This window comes from Liolophura sinensis, chromosome 7, assembly GCF_032854445.1.
Source record: "Liolophura sinensis isolate JHLJ2023 chromosome 7, CUHK_Ljap_v2, whole genome shotgun sequence".
In the NCBI taxonomy this organism is placed as follows: domain Eukaryota; kingdom Metazoa; phylum Mollusca; class Polyplacophora; order Chitonida; family Chitonidae; genus Liolophura; species Liolophura sinensis.
Window position 1 is genome coordinate 24,625,190 of NC_088301.1, and position 18,887 is coordinate 24,644,076.

The following is an 18,887-nucleotide window of genomic DNA, read 5'->3' on the forward strand; positions in this document are numbered from 1 at the left end:
CAACAAACAAAATACTGCATCAAGGCTGAAAGCAAACATTCACTGGCAAGATTTTTGGATTTTAAGAGAAACCCTTAACTTATATTTATGTTTAAGGTGGGCTTTCTCACCTTGCCCACTTACGGCCGGAGAGGAAGGCAGCATGAGCTGGACTTGACCTCACAGTGGTGGTGGGTTTATACGCCGCGCTGGCAAGGTGATCACCTCGGCCACGGAGGCCCCTCTCTGACACGCACACGCAACACTTCAGTACACTGGAATAACTGTAAAGAATATTTCGCTACAATACGGCAGTGATCAGCTTTATTGGTGGAGGAAACCTTATGGATCCTGGAGAAAGCCAGCTGACAAACCTCTCGACATCATCCCGAAGTCAAGTGTGTAACAGGTAGATTCGATTATGTCACCTCACTGGCTAGAGATGTGCAGGCCTCCCACCTGTCCTACTTTTTCAACCAAACCTGCAGCCTGCCAAACTATTCATACTCTTTTCAAACAGGCCCTCCACTTCTTCTACTATTTTTCTGTAGGAAAAGTAGGACAGGTGGTCTGTCTGAAAAGTAGGAAAAGTAGGACAGGTGGTCTGTCTGAAAAGTAGGAAAAGTAGGACAGGTGGGAGGCCTGAATGTGAACTGAGCTATCCGGGACTGGGTTATCAGTCATTGCCTGGACAGTAATCGTTCTCTTTGTTCATACAAAACAATGTAGGTTACTCCTGTTTGCTTGTAATAACTTTTTGCATTTTGAACGCATATCATATAGTACGTATGTTGAATGAATGAATGGATACTTGGGGAGTAACGTCGCACTTAACAATTTCTTCAGTCATACGACCACAAGGAATTATTAGGTGCATGTACATACAATGTATCTTCTTGTGGCAGAGTCCATGCTGTGGTGGAGTCCATGCCACCAAAGTATTCCCGCCAGTGAAGTATCATACCGAAACCACTGGACCTGACACCCAACCAAGTCACATTTTACTGACACCATGACAACCAGTCCTGTTTTCTTGCTCTAACCTCTCAGTGCTCCAACAAGTACCATTTCAAAAGTCTTTTGATAAGATCTGACCCAGGTTTGATCCCGGGCCTCCAGACATCGAGGCAGATGCTCTAACCAATAAGCCACCACAGCGGTCAGTACATCAGTTAAAACTGCTATGAATCAAAATGGAGGCCAAGTTGTCAAGGTTATTTTAAAGTATCATTCAAGAACAGTTAACATGACTGTCCGTTTTCTCTTAGTTGTCTGCCTTGGGGATCATTTCATCTGAACACATTCTCTTAGTGATAATATCTTGAATCTTTCTCCTTAAACTTAGATTTGTTAACAAGGCTACAAAGGGGAATATAAAACCTTAACACAAAGGTTATAAAGGCATGATGAATGAAGAAAATACACACTAACAACAGAAGTTATGATTTGACAGCTTTGTTTAATTCTGATTTTACTCTCAATAATTTTACTCATGGTGATTCTCATCCAGCTTTATGTTAAGGAAGCAGATGTCAAGATTCCCTGGTATTTCAGTCCTGAGCACCCCAGTGTGGAACCTGGAAGGAAAACAGGCCCATAATAAATGTTTATATCATTGCTGTTCAATGGCACACTCGAGGATGCTTCGCTTATACCATGGCAGTCAGTTTAATGGCCTGTTCAATGTGCTGCCTCATTAAAATGCCATGCTGAATACATCAGACACGATACAGAAACTGAATAAGTACTCTATTAAGCTCTCCTCAGTATCAAGGTGGTCTATTTTGGGCATGTTCAATGGCACACTCAAGGATGCTTCCTTATACCATGGCAGTCAGTTTAATGGCCTGTTCAACGTGCTGCTCATTAGAATGTCATGCTGAAGACATAAGACACGATACAGAACTGATAAGTACTCTATTAGGCTATCCTCAGTATCAAGGTGGTCTATGTTGAAGTCTTAGGCATGCCTGAATAAAAGCACATAAACATAAACAGAAACACATAAAAGCCAATCCATTTCTGATGCCAACACATTTTTTCTACTGTAAATGACCATACATTTCGTCTATGTTCTATTGATTTATTTTAAGGTGTTTGTAGGTTTGGTTGGGAACATGGGATGATATTCTACTGGAAAACTGTAAGTTTCAGCACCAAAAACAATATTTTCTGACATTTATTTGCGCCTCAAAATGTACCTTACAGGACAAAATTTTAGGTGATTTAGGGTATTCAAAATTGACAAAAAAAACATTTAATGGCCCATATGGTGGGATGATCAATCACAATCAAGGAAAATGTGTCACTTGAAAAATGCTAAACATAAGGTGAAATGAAGTTGATCTCCTGCTCATGTTCATTTGATGTATGAATAGACTTTTTAATTCTACGACAAGTCATCTCTAAATATTATTAGTTAAATAATATTAGTTAAATATTGGCCAGAAGCATGCATAAAACAGAATTTCTCTCTCTTCCCCCAATGCCTAAAACAGACAAGTATTCTTTCATAGGTGGCTAAACAACTGTATATGACCTCAATATTTTTCCCCACTTTCCAAACTGAGGGTGTCTGTTCACACTCACCGATTCCTTGTTGCTTACACCAAGCTTCTTCTCTATATTGACAGCTAACATCTGTGACCTAAATGCCAGGTTTTTTGTCTTCTCAATCACTTGTTGGTATGGTGAAAACAGCTTGAGTGCCCATTACAACATGTCCCTGGAAAATACAAGACACACATGTAGCAGTTCACACGGACAGCTTGAGTGCCCATTACCACATGTCCCTGGAAAAATACAACTGAATACATAGTAGTTTCATAGAGATAAATTCCCATTACCACATGTCCACGTGGAATACAAGATACACATATAGTAGTTCATAGAGATGAATTGAGTGCCCATTACCACATGTTCCTGTGGAATACAATACATGTTATCAATATGATGGAAAGAGGAGTTCTAATTACTATGTCTTCTCCGAAGAATACAATTGCAAATTTTGTTAAACAATTAAAGAACCATTTTCACACACAATCACATACATGTACCAGCTATACACCTCCAGCTTGCCAGTTGCACAACTTTGGAAGGTTTCTACAAGCAATTCACTATCATCGCAGAAATTCTTTGCAAAAAAAAAAATACTCTCTGATATTACTTTGCAGCCCCTGGAGAATTTCCAGCCTGACCTCTACCACACAAGCAACAGTACATACCAGCTTAGAGTCTATCTTGGCGTCTAGTCTGGCATTCCGTATCAGATTCACAATCCATCTTTCAGCTCGTCAGGAGACATGTTCAACTTCTCTGCAAGCATGCTGAAACACAGCCAAAATAATTTGCACTGAAAGTTGCTCTTTCATGTATGAAAATTTGGAGGAATTAGTGTAAATCCATAATTACTATCTGTATTTCAACAGATTTTCAATAATACCTCATCTCCACTTGTTACACTTTCTGACTGCACCATGTACCGTGTATCAAATTTCTAAAATAAGATGGCAGTCACTGCGAAATAAGCCTTCTAGTTTGGGAAAACTAAGAATAAAGATTACCAGAAAATTTATGCTCAAAATCTCAAAGAAGGGCCTTTTGTTGAATGAGCACCTAGAATAGAATCAGAATGAACATATTTTTGAGGTAGAGCCCCAACGGTGACGTACTTGATGCTGATACACTGGTGTATCCTGCAGAAAGTTTCAAAGATCAACAATCTTGCGTTCTCAATGAAATCATCCAGGCAGGCCACCAGGAAAAAATCATTCACCAATACCTGTTCAAAAACAAAAAAACATATGCATGCATACATACATACATTCTTGAGAAAGTTTTAAGCTTCTTTTGAGCTCAGCACAGATGTAAAAAAGAAAGCAAATGAAAGACGAAATAAGTTTAATCAGAAAAAACCATATCGGAAACTTCCTTATTTACCATCAAAATTAACACAAAATTGCATTTCTAGAGGCATGTGAAGGTCACAAAATATTGGGTGAAATATAGGAGTTTTATTATTCTGTTTTTTTTTTGGGGGGGGGGGGGTTCAGATGTTTCACTTCTCAATGAAACATCCACATTTCCGCCGCAATTAGATCAGTAAAAAAGTTTTCAAATATTCACTGTTCTTTCCGCAAACGATTCATTCATTCTTTCTTTCCATTAACTATCAATTAGGATAAAGCAATGATATGAACTGCATAATGGTAGAGAACCATCTTATCATTAACTATCCATTAGGATAAAGCAATGATATTTAACTATCCATTAGGAGAAAGCAATGATATGAACTGCATAATGGTAGAGAACCATCTTATCATTAACTATCCATTAGGAGAAAGCAATGATATGAACTGCATAATGGTAGAGAACCATCTTATCATTAAGCTATGCCATTAGGGCAAAGCAATGATATGAACTGCATAATGGTAGAGAACCATCTTATCATTAACTACCTCTTAAGACAAAGCAATGATATGAACTGCATAATGGTAGAGAACCATCTTATAATTAAAATAAGGAATTTAAAGATCATACCGTTTCACATTCCCTCAACTTCTGCTGAGCTCATCAAAATCAAAATTCACGTAGAGACATTCCACAAATTCTGTGATGGGGTCTTTATACGTGTATGATTCCTGGAAAAAGAGAAAAAAAATGTATTCATTTATGTATTTCATTAGTATTTTATGGTATTTCACTGAATGCACTGAAGAAGGACAACATAACCAAATGATGTGTGCTTATGGTTTCATTGTTGGAGAATTTAATAAAGCTTTCAACATTATATCAGTCCTATGATAAGTGTTGCCTGTGTCAGTCCCAATGTAGTCATATTTACAGCGCTGCATCACTGGAAAACCATAACTCGGTCACCAGGCATGACACTACTCTCTAATGGCAAGCCTGGGAAGACCCAAGTCTCAGACATGAGCTGAATTGGACTTGAACTCCCATCTTCCTGCCTACAAGGGAACTGTTTTTTAACTTCTGGAAGTGCTTGATGTTTGTTTCATTGTTCGTTTAATGTTCGTTGGATGATCTTGAAATGTGTTTTATCTTTGGATGACATTGGCAATGTCTTTACCTCTCACATGACCTTGACCTTTGGCTTACCTGTTGAATGACCTTGACAAGGTCCTTGAGCACAGTCCTCCTACGGGATTTGTTAGTGATGACGCTGTGGTCAGGTACCTCAGGATGTGGGGGCACATTGTCTGTATCGCATTCAGGTACCTAGCAAGAAGCAGTCACATTCAGCTTATATGAAAGCAATTACTACTATTTCACTACAATGCCATAATTAATAATTCATGGCCCTGGCTATACAATGAAGATGAGGTGTAAAAACCAATAGCTTTGTCTGAGATTATTTCAGGATGGCACAAGGTCTTATGTGGGACAGGGTTTTATAAAGGACATACTTATAATTTGTGTAATCAACTTCAGATCTGATTCGATGTGGTTGGTAGGGAATGTCTTGCAAGCGTACATTTCCTAAAACCGCTATGGATATTGATTTTTTTCTGAGTTTAACAGAACATTTCATGTAATTCATTTTTTTATAATTAGTTCGGAAAGTTTGAGTGTATTAGCACATGTGACCTTGAAGCATTGACACGCATCACATCATTTCAAAGAAAGAAATAATTTAATCACCCTTGGCAGAATAACCCTATCAAAATAAGCTAAAATTAAACTTTATGTTAACTTAAAGATAGCCGATTAAATAAGATGTCTAGTTTTGATGCCATGGTAGCTCTAGGAAGAAAGCAAAAGAATCTGACAACTGTCAGATTTGACCTCTGACCTTCAGTGGTGAAAGATTTATGTTCATACTTCACCATTTCTTGGTTAACTACAGCTGGATGAATCCAACATCTGACAAAAACAACGTTGATTATTCACCTATTTTAACAAAATTTTGGAAAACTTTTTTTCATTCAGATTAAAAGCAGCAGGTCCTATCTTTTACACCTGGCAATGTTCAAAATGGAGCCTTTCACATTGAAAGCAAAAACAGTAACAAATTAAAAATGAAAAAAAAAAAAAACAGTACATGCAAGACTGCACTGCTTGGCCTTAAGCTCAAGGCAAGAGGAGTGAAATAAACACGGTCACCTCTTCAATAGGAGTGAAATAAACACGGTCACCTCTTCAAGAGAAGTGAAATAAACACGGTCACCTCTTCAAGAGAAGTGAACTAAACATGGTCATCTCTTCAAGAGAAGTCAAATAAACACAGTCACCTGTTCAAGAGATGAGTAAGTGAGTGAGTGAGTGCTTGGGGTTTAACGTCGTACTTGTTGTTCATAAACTTTTAACATCTGAAGAGAAAAACCCAATTCTGACTGATCATTTACACAGTTGTTTATGGTTTAGAAAAATCCGCCCCTCCGTGCAGTGTCATAGAGACTGTTCCACCAACAGGTACATGTATTTGTGAGGAATGTGGGTACACTGGTGGGGGGTAGGGGGGTTGGCTGGGAGGGGCACAGGAAGGCTGAGGGGGTGAAAACATGTTACGTCAAATAAGGTTAAGTTTATAATTAGTCTACATTATCTGCATCACACCTCTAAGGCATGAAAACTTACGCCCTCATTAACTTCAACTTCCTGACAGCTGTCAGGCGGACAGTTTGACAGACAGACAGTTGTGGGTAATCTGCTTGACCTACTTTCATCTATCACAGCTGATTTCTTTTTTTTTTTTTTTTTTTTCCCCATGATCACAGGATAGCAGTGCAGATGAAGTGAGAATTATTATCACTAAGCTAATAGCCATGAAAGATGGAACAGCTGACAGTTTCTTCTCGTACTACTTCAAACAAACACCTTTTTTCTGAAGGATTTACACGTACTTACACAACCGTCACGCTCAGGGTCATGTGAGTACGCCTTAACGGTGCAATTTATGGACTGCATAAATCAAGCACTTCACAGTAAAAAATAGTAAATACAGAAATCTGAACATATATCACAATTTCGGCATATAAACACCATTCACATATTTTTCTGGGGGACACAGTAATATTCCCATCGCACATTTAGACAGTGGGGTATAAGCCTGCCACTTGTGAACCAGTCAGAGCCTGCTTGTTGTTTGCATTGCAATTACTTCATTTTCCCATCACACATTTAGACAGTGGGATATAAGCCTGCCACTAGTGAACCAGTCAGAGCCTGCTTGTTGTTTGCATTGCAATTACTTCATTTTCCCATCACACATTTAGACAGTGGGATATAAGCCTGCCACTAGTGAACCAGTCAGAGCCTGCTTGTTGTTTGCATTGCAATTACTTCATTTTCCCATCACACATTTAGACAGTGGGATATAAGCCTGCCACTAGTGAACCAGTCAGAGCCTGCTTGTTGTTTGCATTGCAATTACTTCATTTTCCCATCACACATTTAGACAGTGGGGTATAAGCCTGCCACTAGTGAACCAGTCAGAGCCTGCTTGTTGTTTGCATTGCAATTACTTCATTCCACTTAAAGTTTGCTATGTAAAAATGCACTTTCAGAAGCACATACAGGCTTTAAAATGATGTTTTTGATGCCAAGGCTTCACATTTTTCTCTATAATAAATTTATCCAAACTTTACAAAAAAACTCTTATAGGAGGTGGATCAATCGATCTGAATCAGGGATAAAACATGTCATCTGAAATATTCTAAACTCTTGGTGAAATATTGTATTTTTCATAATTGTGATCATAATTCACAGCCTACTTAGACCAAATACCAAAAAGGCATGGCGTAATTCTTCAAAACAACCTCATCCAGCTTCAACCATGCCAACCACACTTAGTGGGGTACACATATCTTGAAGGAATCAACAGAAACATACTCACAAATTGAAACAGGGGCATGTACAAAGTAATCTTGATGGCTACACATCACACCAACCTTTGATTTATTTATTTAATTGATTGGTAGTTTACGCCGTACTCAAAAATATTTCACTTATACTACGGCAACCAGCATTATGGTGGGAGGAAACTGGGCAGAGCCTGGTAAAAACCCACGACCATCCGCAGCTTGCTGCCAGACCTTCCCGTGTAAGGCCGCACCAGCCTGTCCTTGACCAATGACGCTGTGAATTCAAGTATAGTTCCTGCTTTCCATCACCCCGTGTTGTTTTCAGGAAGTGTAAAAGCTGGCGTGCTGTGTAATATGCACTGCTTCTCCACAGCTCTTCGCCTATAATTCTGACTATCGTCTTTTAAGTGAAACGCCTTCATACACCAACTGCTCAAACAATACTCATTTATTACTTTTGGTGTTTCATTAATACTTCACTAAGGCCTCCACAGTCAGATATATTTATTTTTTTTATTTGATTGGCGTTCTATGCAGTACTCAAAAATATTTCACTTATACAACAAAGGCCACCATTATGATGATAGGAAACCGGGCAAAGCATGGGGGGGGGGGGGGGGACCCAAGATCATCCGCAGTTTGCTAGCAGACCTTTCCACATACGGTCTGAGAGGAAGCCAGAATGAGCTGGACTTGAACTCACAGCGACCGCATTGGTGGAAGGCTCACCGCCTTGCCAGTCAGATATAAGAGCAGAATGGCATAACATATACATGATAAACAGCCAGATACGAAGCTGTGTTAAATCAGCAGGATTTATTTACTTATTCATTTATCTGTCTGCTTTTTAAAGGAGAAGAAAAGTTAAAAACGTGACACTATAGGCTGAAAAGAGCACATTTTTTTTCTATCTGGTGGTGCCTGCTGCATAATTTTTGCCATTTTTCCTCACCATACACATAAAGCCTGAAAATGGCAAAGCTGGCACGAATCGCTGAGTCCATTGCGTCCTCCATCTTAAACACCCTGTAATTTATGCTGAGGGTGTGTTGCCTCGCAGCCAATAAGAGTTGTTAAAACTGCTGGCTTGTTCGTGTAAACTTGGAACCTACATCCAACATTTCGGTTTCCTGATTGTCAAGTGGAAAACGAACTGTACTGTTCGCTACCTTCTGGGAAGAAGAGTTCTACCGGAAATGTACGAACTGCACTTTGGCAGTTTCCGACGGCAATTCTCCTCCTAACACAGAAGACTTCAAGACTAGTTCTTAGACAAAATGGAGTCGCCCACAGCGGATTTTGGCGCTGAGGTACATATTAGAATTTTTTTTAATGGTATTTGATGGATATTTAAATTTTCTTCTCCTTGAACACCATCCTCAAAAAGTTTTCACTTACACGATAGCAGTAAGTTTTATGGCTGGAGGAAACTGGTCTCTGGCATAATACTAACAAGCTTTTCTCCACAAGGTGCCACCATATTGGTGGAAGACAATAGCAGGGCTAGTACCAGCTAGTACTAGTCAGGCAAACAGAAGTCAAACTTACTGTGACTGGTAGAGGAACATATCAATAATCAAGTCTCTCCCCTTGGGATGGTTGAAGAAGACAAACAGGCTCCAATGTATCAACCACGTTCTCTGCTGTAAATTCTGCAGCGCCGAGGAAAATGCCTGAAAACAATCATGAATCAAGAAACAATAAGAAATATCATTTCGCTCTTTAGACTCACAGACTAACAGTAATACTGTGAGATATGTATCCACAATGATTTACAGGACACTTGTCTTGCATACTTGGCTAGAACAGTTGAAATCAGACTTAAGGAAAACCTCTGCACGTAACACATCACATGTATCTTACAAATTACAGGACAATTTTCTACAGCGAAGACAACCAAACTAAATTCAAAACGTAACCTCTCAGTCAGGGCTAAGAAAAAAACTCTCCAAGTTGTAAGTCAGACAGCAAGCAGAGATTATTTACTTCATGTAATCATGCACAGAAGCACGTTCAACTCATGCGACCTTCTGAGGGTGCTAAAAAAAAACTGAAAGGCTTGGAGTTTATCTCCACCCTTCCCAAATTGTTAACTCTACTGACACGACTCCGCAGCAGAACCATCAGCGGCCGGAATCGATTGTTTAAGCATTGATACTTTGTGAACTGGTTTGACTTACAAGTTCTTGTTGATGACAGTAACAATACATTTAGCCAGATTTTGACAATCAGGGCATCTTATCTATAGTTTTTCTCCTATTTTCCCCCATCCTAACATTGTCATAATAGGCTCTTTCAAAGATACTGAGTCCCCCCCCCCCCCACTCCCTGGGCTAAATCAACATGTATGATGGTATTTATTTAAATTTATTTATTTGATAGGTATTTTATGACACACTCAAGATATTTCACTTATAAGACAGCATTATGGTGGGAGGAAACCAGTCAGAGCCCGGGGGGAAAAGTGCATATAAATCTCCATGCATATGTGAATGATAAGATGAATGGAATTTAAAACTTATCACAAGAAGATTGCACCAAACTCACATTAGAATCTATGATTTCCTTGAGCCTATTGAGGTCCTCAAGTGCTGGCTCCCAGTTCTGCATCAATATCTCAGAGGCAAGTTTGCCCCATAATGTGTTCAGGAAATTTTTGTCAGCTGAAGGGAGCTGAAAAAATAAATTTAATTATTTATAATAATTATAATAACGGTAAATTCATAACACTCCTTCCCGCCAGTATCAAGATGGTCGAAAGCTGTGAACTCATTTGCTCTTTCATTTAATTATCGGTGTACTTGCATTCATAAAACATACATGAAGTACACATGCACTACAACGACACAAAAGAAAACGATCCATTCTACTGTCATTTGGACTTTCTGCACAGCATGTCCTCAAGCCTCCTACTAATTAATATTTCATCAACTGACTGATTTATTTATTTACTGTTGAATGTTTCACATCGTAACCAAAATTATGTCATTTATTCAATGACAGCCATCAATATGGTAGATGGAAACCAGCCACACCCCGGGGGAAAAAGAATCTGACAATTGTATGACTCAATTTCACTGAAAAAATTGTGTTTGTGGTCGAAAAGGTTGAAGATTTACAAAGGGCTATAACTACAAGTACATAAAACTGTAATTTAACAAGGGTACCTAAATATACTTAATAAATACAACATCTAAATATATTTATGAATAGGGTGAAGACTTACAGTAGCCTATCACTAGGAGTACACAAAACTGTAACTTAACAAGGGTACCTAAATATGCTTGATAAACACAACATGTAAATATATTTATGAATAGGGTGAAGATTTACAGTAGCCTATCACTAGGAGTACACAAAACTGTAACTTAACAAGGGTACCTAAATATGCTTGATAAATACACCATCTAAACATATGTATCAATAGGTTGAAGTGTTAAATACATGGTTGAGCAATAGTTGCAGAGGGAGTATTCAAGATGAGTTATTTTCATCCAATTTTTTTTATCAATACGTAAATACACTCACTAGAATTCTGACAAAATATAAATATTCAGCTGCTCCTGAGTAGTTCCCACATTCGTACTGGAACTTGGCATAGTTATACAGAGTCTCCACATTCTGGGCTTGAAACTGAAATAAGACGTCCAAAATCAAATTTGTACATCTGACACAATACCTTACACAATAACTTTTGTGCAAGATTCTGACAATATTCATTTCAGGCCAAGATTACAAAACCACTTACAAGACCACTTACAGCAGCCGTGTTACCTAAAAATTACAAAATTAGTGTCCCATTAATTATGTTAGCAGAATTTATCCTAATAGTACAACTGTAACAGCACCATACAGGAAGATGACATTAACAAAGTATCACAAAAGTAATTGCATCTCACTTCTGTTAAATTAAAATGTTTATCCACTTCTCAATGAAATTCAAGATGGTAAATGTCAGGGGAACTTACTCTGTGGTTTTTCTCCAAGTAGTCAAAGAGTTGTCTCCCATCCCTGTCACAAAAGAGAATGGGTGCAAAAATGAGTTCCTTTTACCTTATAATGCTATTATGAAAGCTTAAACACAATTTTGCATTTTGGCATATTTTCTCACAGCTGTCACATGACTGATCTGTTTTTCTTATGGACAGAAATTTCATGCCGTACTATGGATTGTTTCTTTGAGATTTACATTCAGCAGCTGAGCAAGTCAGACAAAGCCTGGCTTAAACCTTGTAGTAACAATACTGATAAAACCACAAGATAACCATAGACCAATACGCTTCATCATACCTTGTGGTTTGGATCTGCTTGGAAACCTCTTGGTCCTCAAACAGTTTTGTAATGGGCAGTGTCTCGTCCTGGAGTCGCTTCAGCTGAGCCACAACATCTGAACGCTTGTTCCTCAAGCCTGAAAACATACATCAGACAAGATCAGAATGATTGTTCCTCAAGCCTGAAAACATACATCAGACAAGATCAGAATGATTGTTCCTCAAGCCTGAAAACATACATCAGACAAGATAAGAATGATTGTTCCTCAAGCCTGAAAACATACATCAGACAAGATCAGAATGATTGTTCCTCAAGCCTGAAAACATACATCAGACAAGATCAGAATGATTGTTCCTCAAGCCTGAAAACATACATCCGAAAAGATCAGAATGATTGCTCCTCAAGCCTGAAATCATACATGTACATCACGTAACATAAGAACGATTGTTCCTCAAGCATGAAAACACACAGCACATTCATAGACACAAATTACTTGTTACTCAAGCCTGAAAACACACAGCATAGAGGGGTTGCATGACCCACCGACAGCAGCCATGTTGGAGTAATTTGGCTATACCAGCCCATGAATGCAGGACTCCAATATGGCCGACTGGCTATTGTTATGGAATAACCCTGTATTCATAACATCAGAACACTTACTCTTCAAGAATGAAATCATAAAGTACATTTACAACATGAAAACAATTCTTAATCCGGCCTGATACAATACAGTACATTTACAACATGAAAACACTTCTTAATCAGGCCTGAAATAATACAGTACATTTACAACATCGGAAAGCTTGAATTCATGTCCACACAACAAAACATGCACAATATCAGAACACTCACTTGCTGGCACATCTGCATCTGGGTAGAGGTTCTTGAAGACATCCATTGCAAAATCCACCATGTTTGTGTTACTCAGCAAGTCTAGTTTCCCTTTCAGCATTTCCTTTTCATCATACAACTGGAAAATAATAGTATAACAGGTAAGCTTACTAGCATGTTTATAGCCACATTCAGGGCATTATCTTCCCATGCTCCAGGTGCTCATATCTGGTCCCATTTCTAATGATCTGTTTCCCAATTTGCAGCCATAAATGTCTCAATCGGTGACGGATTTCCCTGACCCAAAATGAACTTTTCAGATATACTCTTTTACTCTTTGAACAGTCAGTTGGGGCTAAGGTGTAGCATAAGAAGGGAAGATTTGTGCATTTAATTCTGGTTAACTTAAACAGTCATTACTTATGTTATTATTCAAGGTGCGTGACCTAAATGTATATGTTAAGTGCCAGCTAAATATAAAATAACAATGACCATTTCTGCAAACCTTTGTGAATTTTCTTTTGTTAGTTTTAGAAATATGACAAAAGGGGTGATCTGTATGCACGTTAGGTTCAGTAATATGCAAATTTATGGACACAGGTTCAAAATGACCAAAAGGTGCATCTATGAGTTACAATGACCATTTCTGCAAAAATTTTCAAAATTTCATTATGATAGACACTGGCAGCAGACAGTGATATTGAAAATGGTGCAACCATTTTGAAAATGTGTCTACATGATGTCTTAAATCACTGCACGTATTTCTGCCTACATAGGTATACACCAATAAGGCTGAGTAGCCCTTACTGTATTCATTTTCCTGATGATGGCACAACATGAAATTTACTGACTTTGGCTATGACTCCAGCACACGATACAGCGTTTGGTGCCTTCCCAAAACGCTGGGTATTTTCCTATCCATACTTTGAACCCCTATAGCTTCCTTCCTGACATTTTCTCAGTCATCAATCTGAGGGGATTGCACAGGCAACAATGTTTCAATTTGCCTTCTCTGTGCCTTACCGACTATTCTCCACGATTGAAACTTTTTGCAATGCCGATGGTTGTTCTTCACAGATCAAAATTTTCCGTTCTACATGACAAACAAAAATCCACATCATAGAGGATAGTCCACAGGCCAGCCCGGTCATGCGCACAAACGCTGGCAATGGTGAACATGGCTTTTTTCTTCAAGCATGGCTTCAAACATGGCTTCAAAGTTTTTCCTGGGTCATGGACTGGAAAAGCCTGATATGATCGTAATCGCAGGCATTAAAAGTGCGATCCCCTCAGACGAGGATTGCTGACTGAGAAAATGTCAGGTAAGAAACACTACAGAGGTCCTAAGTATGGATAAGAAAATACCCATGTAACCCCCAGCTTCAGACCCGTCTTACAGAATTCCCTACTCGAGACCCCAACGACGCTAGGCCAGTATTAGAAAACCTGGAATCTTTTCGTTAGTCAATGCATGAGCACCTTCCAACATATTCATTATGAAATTTCAAAAGCTGATTCTACAATGAACTGGCATCACTTTACCACGTGACAGCAAACTCAACTACAAAATTCCCCTGACACCTACCATGAATGACGGCATTTAACGAAGGAAAGCACTTTCACTGACTGAGTTCATCTCGAATGACTAGAACAACAACAACAACGACATGCAGCCAGCATGGCCGACATATGGAAGGCCCACATGGCGTATATTCGGGGAGAAGTTTCGCACACACTCTGTGATAGGCTCACTCACACTTAACAGAAGTGCTTCACCAGAAAACTTCCCGGCACATTACCTCTTTGACAGAAAGAAATTCCAAGAGAGGAAAGACCAAATGTCTGTCCAAATACTGGCCCATCTTCGAGGTCAAGTCGAACTCCGCCATTTTTCTGGTATGATAATTCAAAAATGACCAACTTGGTCACAAATCGGTAAACGGAATATATAACACAGAGCGACAGTGTTCACTGTATTCTCTCTACCCTAAATATGATTATATATTTGAATATATCGTGAGTTTATGAACACAATCATAAAATGTTACAAATAAATAGTATTGTCTGATAAAATATTTTCGCTCAGCAGCTGAAATATCAGGTGCACAATTTTAATATAACTCTTCAACATAACAGGAAGTAACAAGGGAATATCACTCCAAAAGTGCATAGTCTGCTTTATTTACTCTTAACTGTTTCATTTTTAAAAGATTTCGGGGAGGTACACTCTTCAGTTAGATCTGTTGTGAAACAAAATCTGCGCGATGGATGTAAGCGATGGAGCAGACGATAGTTCCATGTCTGCTGAAGGAAATGACACCAGCCCGACCAACATGGCGTCAGAGAAGCTGGAGGCGTCAATTGATGATGACAAGGACAAGGGTAACACAGAGGGTATGCTTCTGTCAGAGTGGTCGCACAGATTTGACGGTGGAAGATCAGCTTGGTTTTGCGTAAAGAACAGTAATCATTAATGCACTGTAGCTATCCCAACGATATCTAGGTTGTGGGTTTCCTCTGGGCTCCACCTGGTTTCCTCTGGGCTCCGCCTGGTTTCCTCCCACCATGAATTATGATATTCATAAGTGAAATATTTTTTTGAGTACAGCGTAAAACACAGAACGGCTACTTGCTTTGTTGGGGGAATGTAACTCGCTGTATCAAGCAACAAGAAGTGTTGGGAGAGTTACAGGTAGAAACTCCTTCTTATGTGTCGGATTGACGGTAAACCAGATTTACCGCATCTTCACATGCACATTAATTCTTCCCTAGCATAAATCGATGTCAACTCAGTGGTCTCCATAATGAACTAACCTGATCTGCCTCTTACCAAACCCAAAAGAATCCATGACAACTGCACAAATTCACAATCACTAATATGTTTTCAGACACTGCACCCTCTGTGGCCGCTATCTGATTCTGATAGTCGTACATACAAGTCACAATCATTATAGTAACACTAGGCAGGTGTAGGCCTAGTCGTCCATTTGGCTGGTTCACTTCCCCTGTCGTCCTATGGTGCTAATCACTTCAGTCTTGTTCGTTCTCGAAAGTGATCAGAATGGTGACAAATGGCTTACCGCCACAGTGGGTGTAGTGTCTGAAAATGTATTTATTTTGTGAATTTGTGTGGTTGTCATGGATCGTTTTTGGTTCGGCGAAACTCAGAACAGTTTAGTTGATTACGGGGGATCACTGGGTTGACATCGATTTGCGCTGGGGAAGATTTAATGCATGTGTGGAGATGCGATAAATGTGGCTTACTGTTGATATGGCACATTAGAAGCTGTTTCTCCCTGTAAGTCTCCCAACACTTTGTGTTGCTCAATACAGAGAGTTACATTCCCCAACGGCTACTCTCTTTATTGGGATACAGAATCAACACTGCTTGGCGGACGGTGGAGTTGAATGCAATTGGTCAGGTGAAAAGGAAAAAAGCTCTGTTTCAGTATAGCTTGTACCTTTCAACTAAAGTTGATTCACAGGTCACATGTTGCACTGAAAAAATTGCACTTTGTGTCAGAACTGGGCTTAAGCAGTTGACACAACACTATTAAATTTATTGATGTATTTGATCGGTGTTTTATGCCGTACTTAAGAATATTTCACTTATACGACAGCGGCAAGCATCATGGTGGGAGGAAACTGGGTACAGACCAGGGGAAAAGCACAACCACCCACAACCATCCACAGGTTGCTGGCAGACCCTCCTGCATACATCCGGAGGTGGACTTGAACTCACAGTGACCACATTGGTGAGAGGCTCTTGGGCCATTACACTGTGCTAGCTCGCTAACCAATGGAGCCACAATACAGCAGTAAAGAGATAGCCTGATAGTTTACTGGCCGTGTGCAAGGGGAGACATTAATTATTGTGTCGATGTACTGTTGGCTTAATATAATGTTAAGGTGGCCTTAAACCAGCAGAAGGTTTGGCAGGGGTTTGAGCTATCAGAGCGCCTTGTTGTTTTACATCATCTTGTTTGTGAGTCAAAACTGTTGTTCTTTTTCAGAAGCTGCTGTACCTTGTTTAGAATGCCCAGTGTGTCTACAACCCTGTATCCATCCAGTACAGTTACCCTGCTCTCACATCTTCTGCTTCCTCTGCGTCAAAGGGGTGGCCAATCGGAGCAAGCGCTGTGCTTTGTGTCGCCAAGAGATACCACTCTCATACTTCCACAATCCAAAACTTGTGAGACAAGAGGATTTGTTACAACATGCAGCCTTTGAAGACGGTTACCAGTGGTTTTACGAGGGAAGAAATGGCTGGTGGCAGTATGACTTACGGACGAGCACAGAGCTGGAGGAAAAGTACAAGCGTGACGAAAAGACATTTGAACTGCTGATTGCTGGCTTTTTGTACGTGATAGATTTGGACAGCATGCTGCAGTACAGGCGGAATGATCCCACACGAAGGAGGCGCATAAAGAGAGACCTGGAAAACATCCCAGAGAAAAAGGGCGTGGCAGGCTTGAGAACGAAGACTATTGCTCCTTCAGACAGACAGGGTGCTTACGGTGTAGAGACTTCAGATGCAACTGGTAAGGGTCAGCCAGGGACTGCTGGTGATGGTCGAGGGGACCAAAGTGGTACTTCCACAGGACAATCACCAGTCTTGCCACCTGCATCAGTTCCAGCGCCCACAAACAGCCCAGGAGTGTCCATCCAAGGCCTGTCTTCAATGATGGGGGACCTTAACATCAACCATGCAGGGGATGATAGGAGCATCTCTCCAGTGCCCAGAAGAGCCCCTAGTGGCACACACTCTGATAATGCTGGCCCTGTCAGGCCTGATAGATGGCCTTCTAGGTCCAGTGGTCAACCCTCAAGACCTAATGGAAAGATTTCAAGATCTAGCAGCTTACCTGCAAGACCTGATGGACAAACCTCTGGTTCCAATGGCCAGCCTTCAAGACCTGATGGACAAACCTCTGGTTCCAATGGCCAGCCTTCAAGACCTGATGGACAAACCTCTGGTTCCAATGGCCAGCCTTCAAGACCTGATGGACAAACCTCTGGTTCCAATGGCCAGCCTTCAAGACCTGATGGACAAACCTCTGGTTCCAATGGCCAGCCTTCAAGACCTGATGGACATACCTCGGGTTCCAGTGTCCAGTCTTCAAGACCTGCTGGACAAACCTCTGGTTCCAATGGCCAGCCCTCAAGACCTGCTGGACATACCTCTGGTTCCAATGGCCAGCCTTCAAGACCTGATAGACATACTGTTAGATCTAATGGTCAACCCGCAATACCCTATGGGCAGTTTTCTGGACCCAATGGACAGCCCTCTGGGCCCAGTGGACAAATTGGCACATCCATTAGTCAACCTGGAGAGCCTGATGGGCATCATTCCATTATTGATGGACAGCCTTTAAGTCTTGATGGACTGTCCCAGTCTGCAAGACAAACCTGTCCACACCTTCAACAAAGTGATAGACAATCTCGACCCCAAGAGGTCGCTCCCCTCCCCACCATGCCTGGTCAAGACGCCCCTCCTTTGCCTGCCCGCTCCCGCAACCAATCTTTTCCTCTGGAAAGTAGGCCTGGACAGAATGGTATGCCATCTCAGAGAAGGCACCAAACGCCCCCCAGACAGGCCAACGAGGGGTGTGGCGATCCCTGCGGGACTGCTCTCCCACGAGCGAGAAGATCTCAATCCTCGCCACATGTTCGACATTTTCCCCCCACTTCACATGAGGCAGGAGCATCATTGTCAGATTCTGCGGTCAGCCAGTCAGACAGGGATCCCAACCCTAGAGAGACAAGGAAGGCCCCCAGTGGCCAGAGAAACAGATAAAGTCTCCTTTGTGGTATCTGCATAAAAAATACAACAGACAACAAAGTCAAAGATCAAGGTCTTTGAAGCACAAACATCAAGTCCCCTCATAACTGTTGTAAGTAGTATTTATATCAAAATATTGAGTTAAGAGGGGTCTAGGGGCTTTGAGGCCTCTGTGCGCCAGGTTAGCATGCTAGTGCAGG

General features: G+C 40.5%; 2 protein-coding genes across 3 annotated transcripts; one reads left to right on the plus strand and one right to left on the minus strand.

Annotated features, from left to right (window-relative positions):
* Positions 1-451: 451 nt before the first annotated feature.
* On the minus strand, positions 452-14,794 carry LOC135470765 (eukaryotic translation initiation factor 3 subunit E-B-like). Its single transcript, XM_064749805.1, is given in 17 exon segments — positions 452-553; positions 2,569-2,679; positions 2,739-2,771; positions 3,204-3,268; positions 3,271-3,305; positions 3,651-3,760; positions 4,519-4,550; positions 4,553-4,619; positions 5,098-5,162; positions 5,165-5,217; positions 9,351-9,475; positions 10,350-10,475; positions 11,331-11,435; positions 11,771-11,813; positions 12,093-12,210; positions 12,927-13,044; positions 14,705-14,794. Coding segments are annotated over 17 exon segments (1,398 nt in total).
* Positions 14,795-15,042: 248 nt separating this feature from the next.
* On the plus strand, positions 15,043-18,771 carry LOC135471509 (E3 ubiquitin-protein ligase rnf146-like). Of its 2 annotated transcripts, none has more exons than XM_064750773.1 (2): positions 15,043-15,299; positions 16,919-18,771. In XM_064750773.1, the coding sequence occupies exons 1-2, from the start codon at positions 15,170-15,172 to the stop codon at positions 18,700-18,702; spliced, it is 1,914 nt and encodes a 637-aa protein (XP_064606843.1). In that variant the 5' UTR covers positions 15,043-15,169; the 3' UTR covers positions 18,703-18,771. The 2 variants fall into 2 exon arrangements, with proteins under 2 accessions (XP_064606843.1, XP_064606844.1); XM_064750774.1 differs by having other exon boundaries at positions 16,922-18,771.
* The last annotated feature ends 116 nt before the right edge of the window (positions 18,772-18,887 follow it).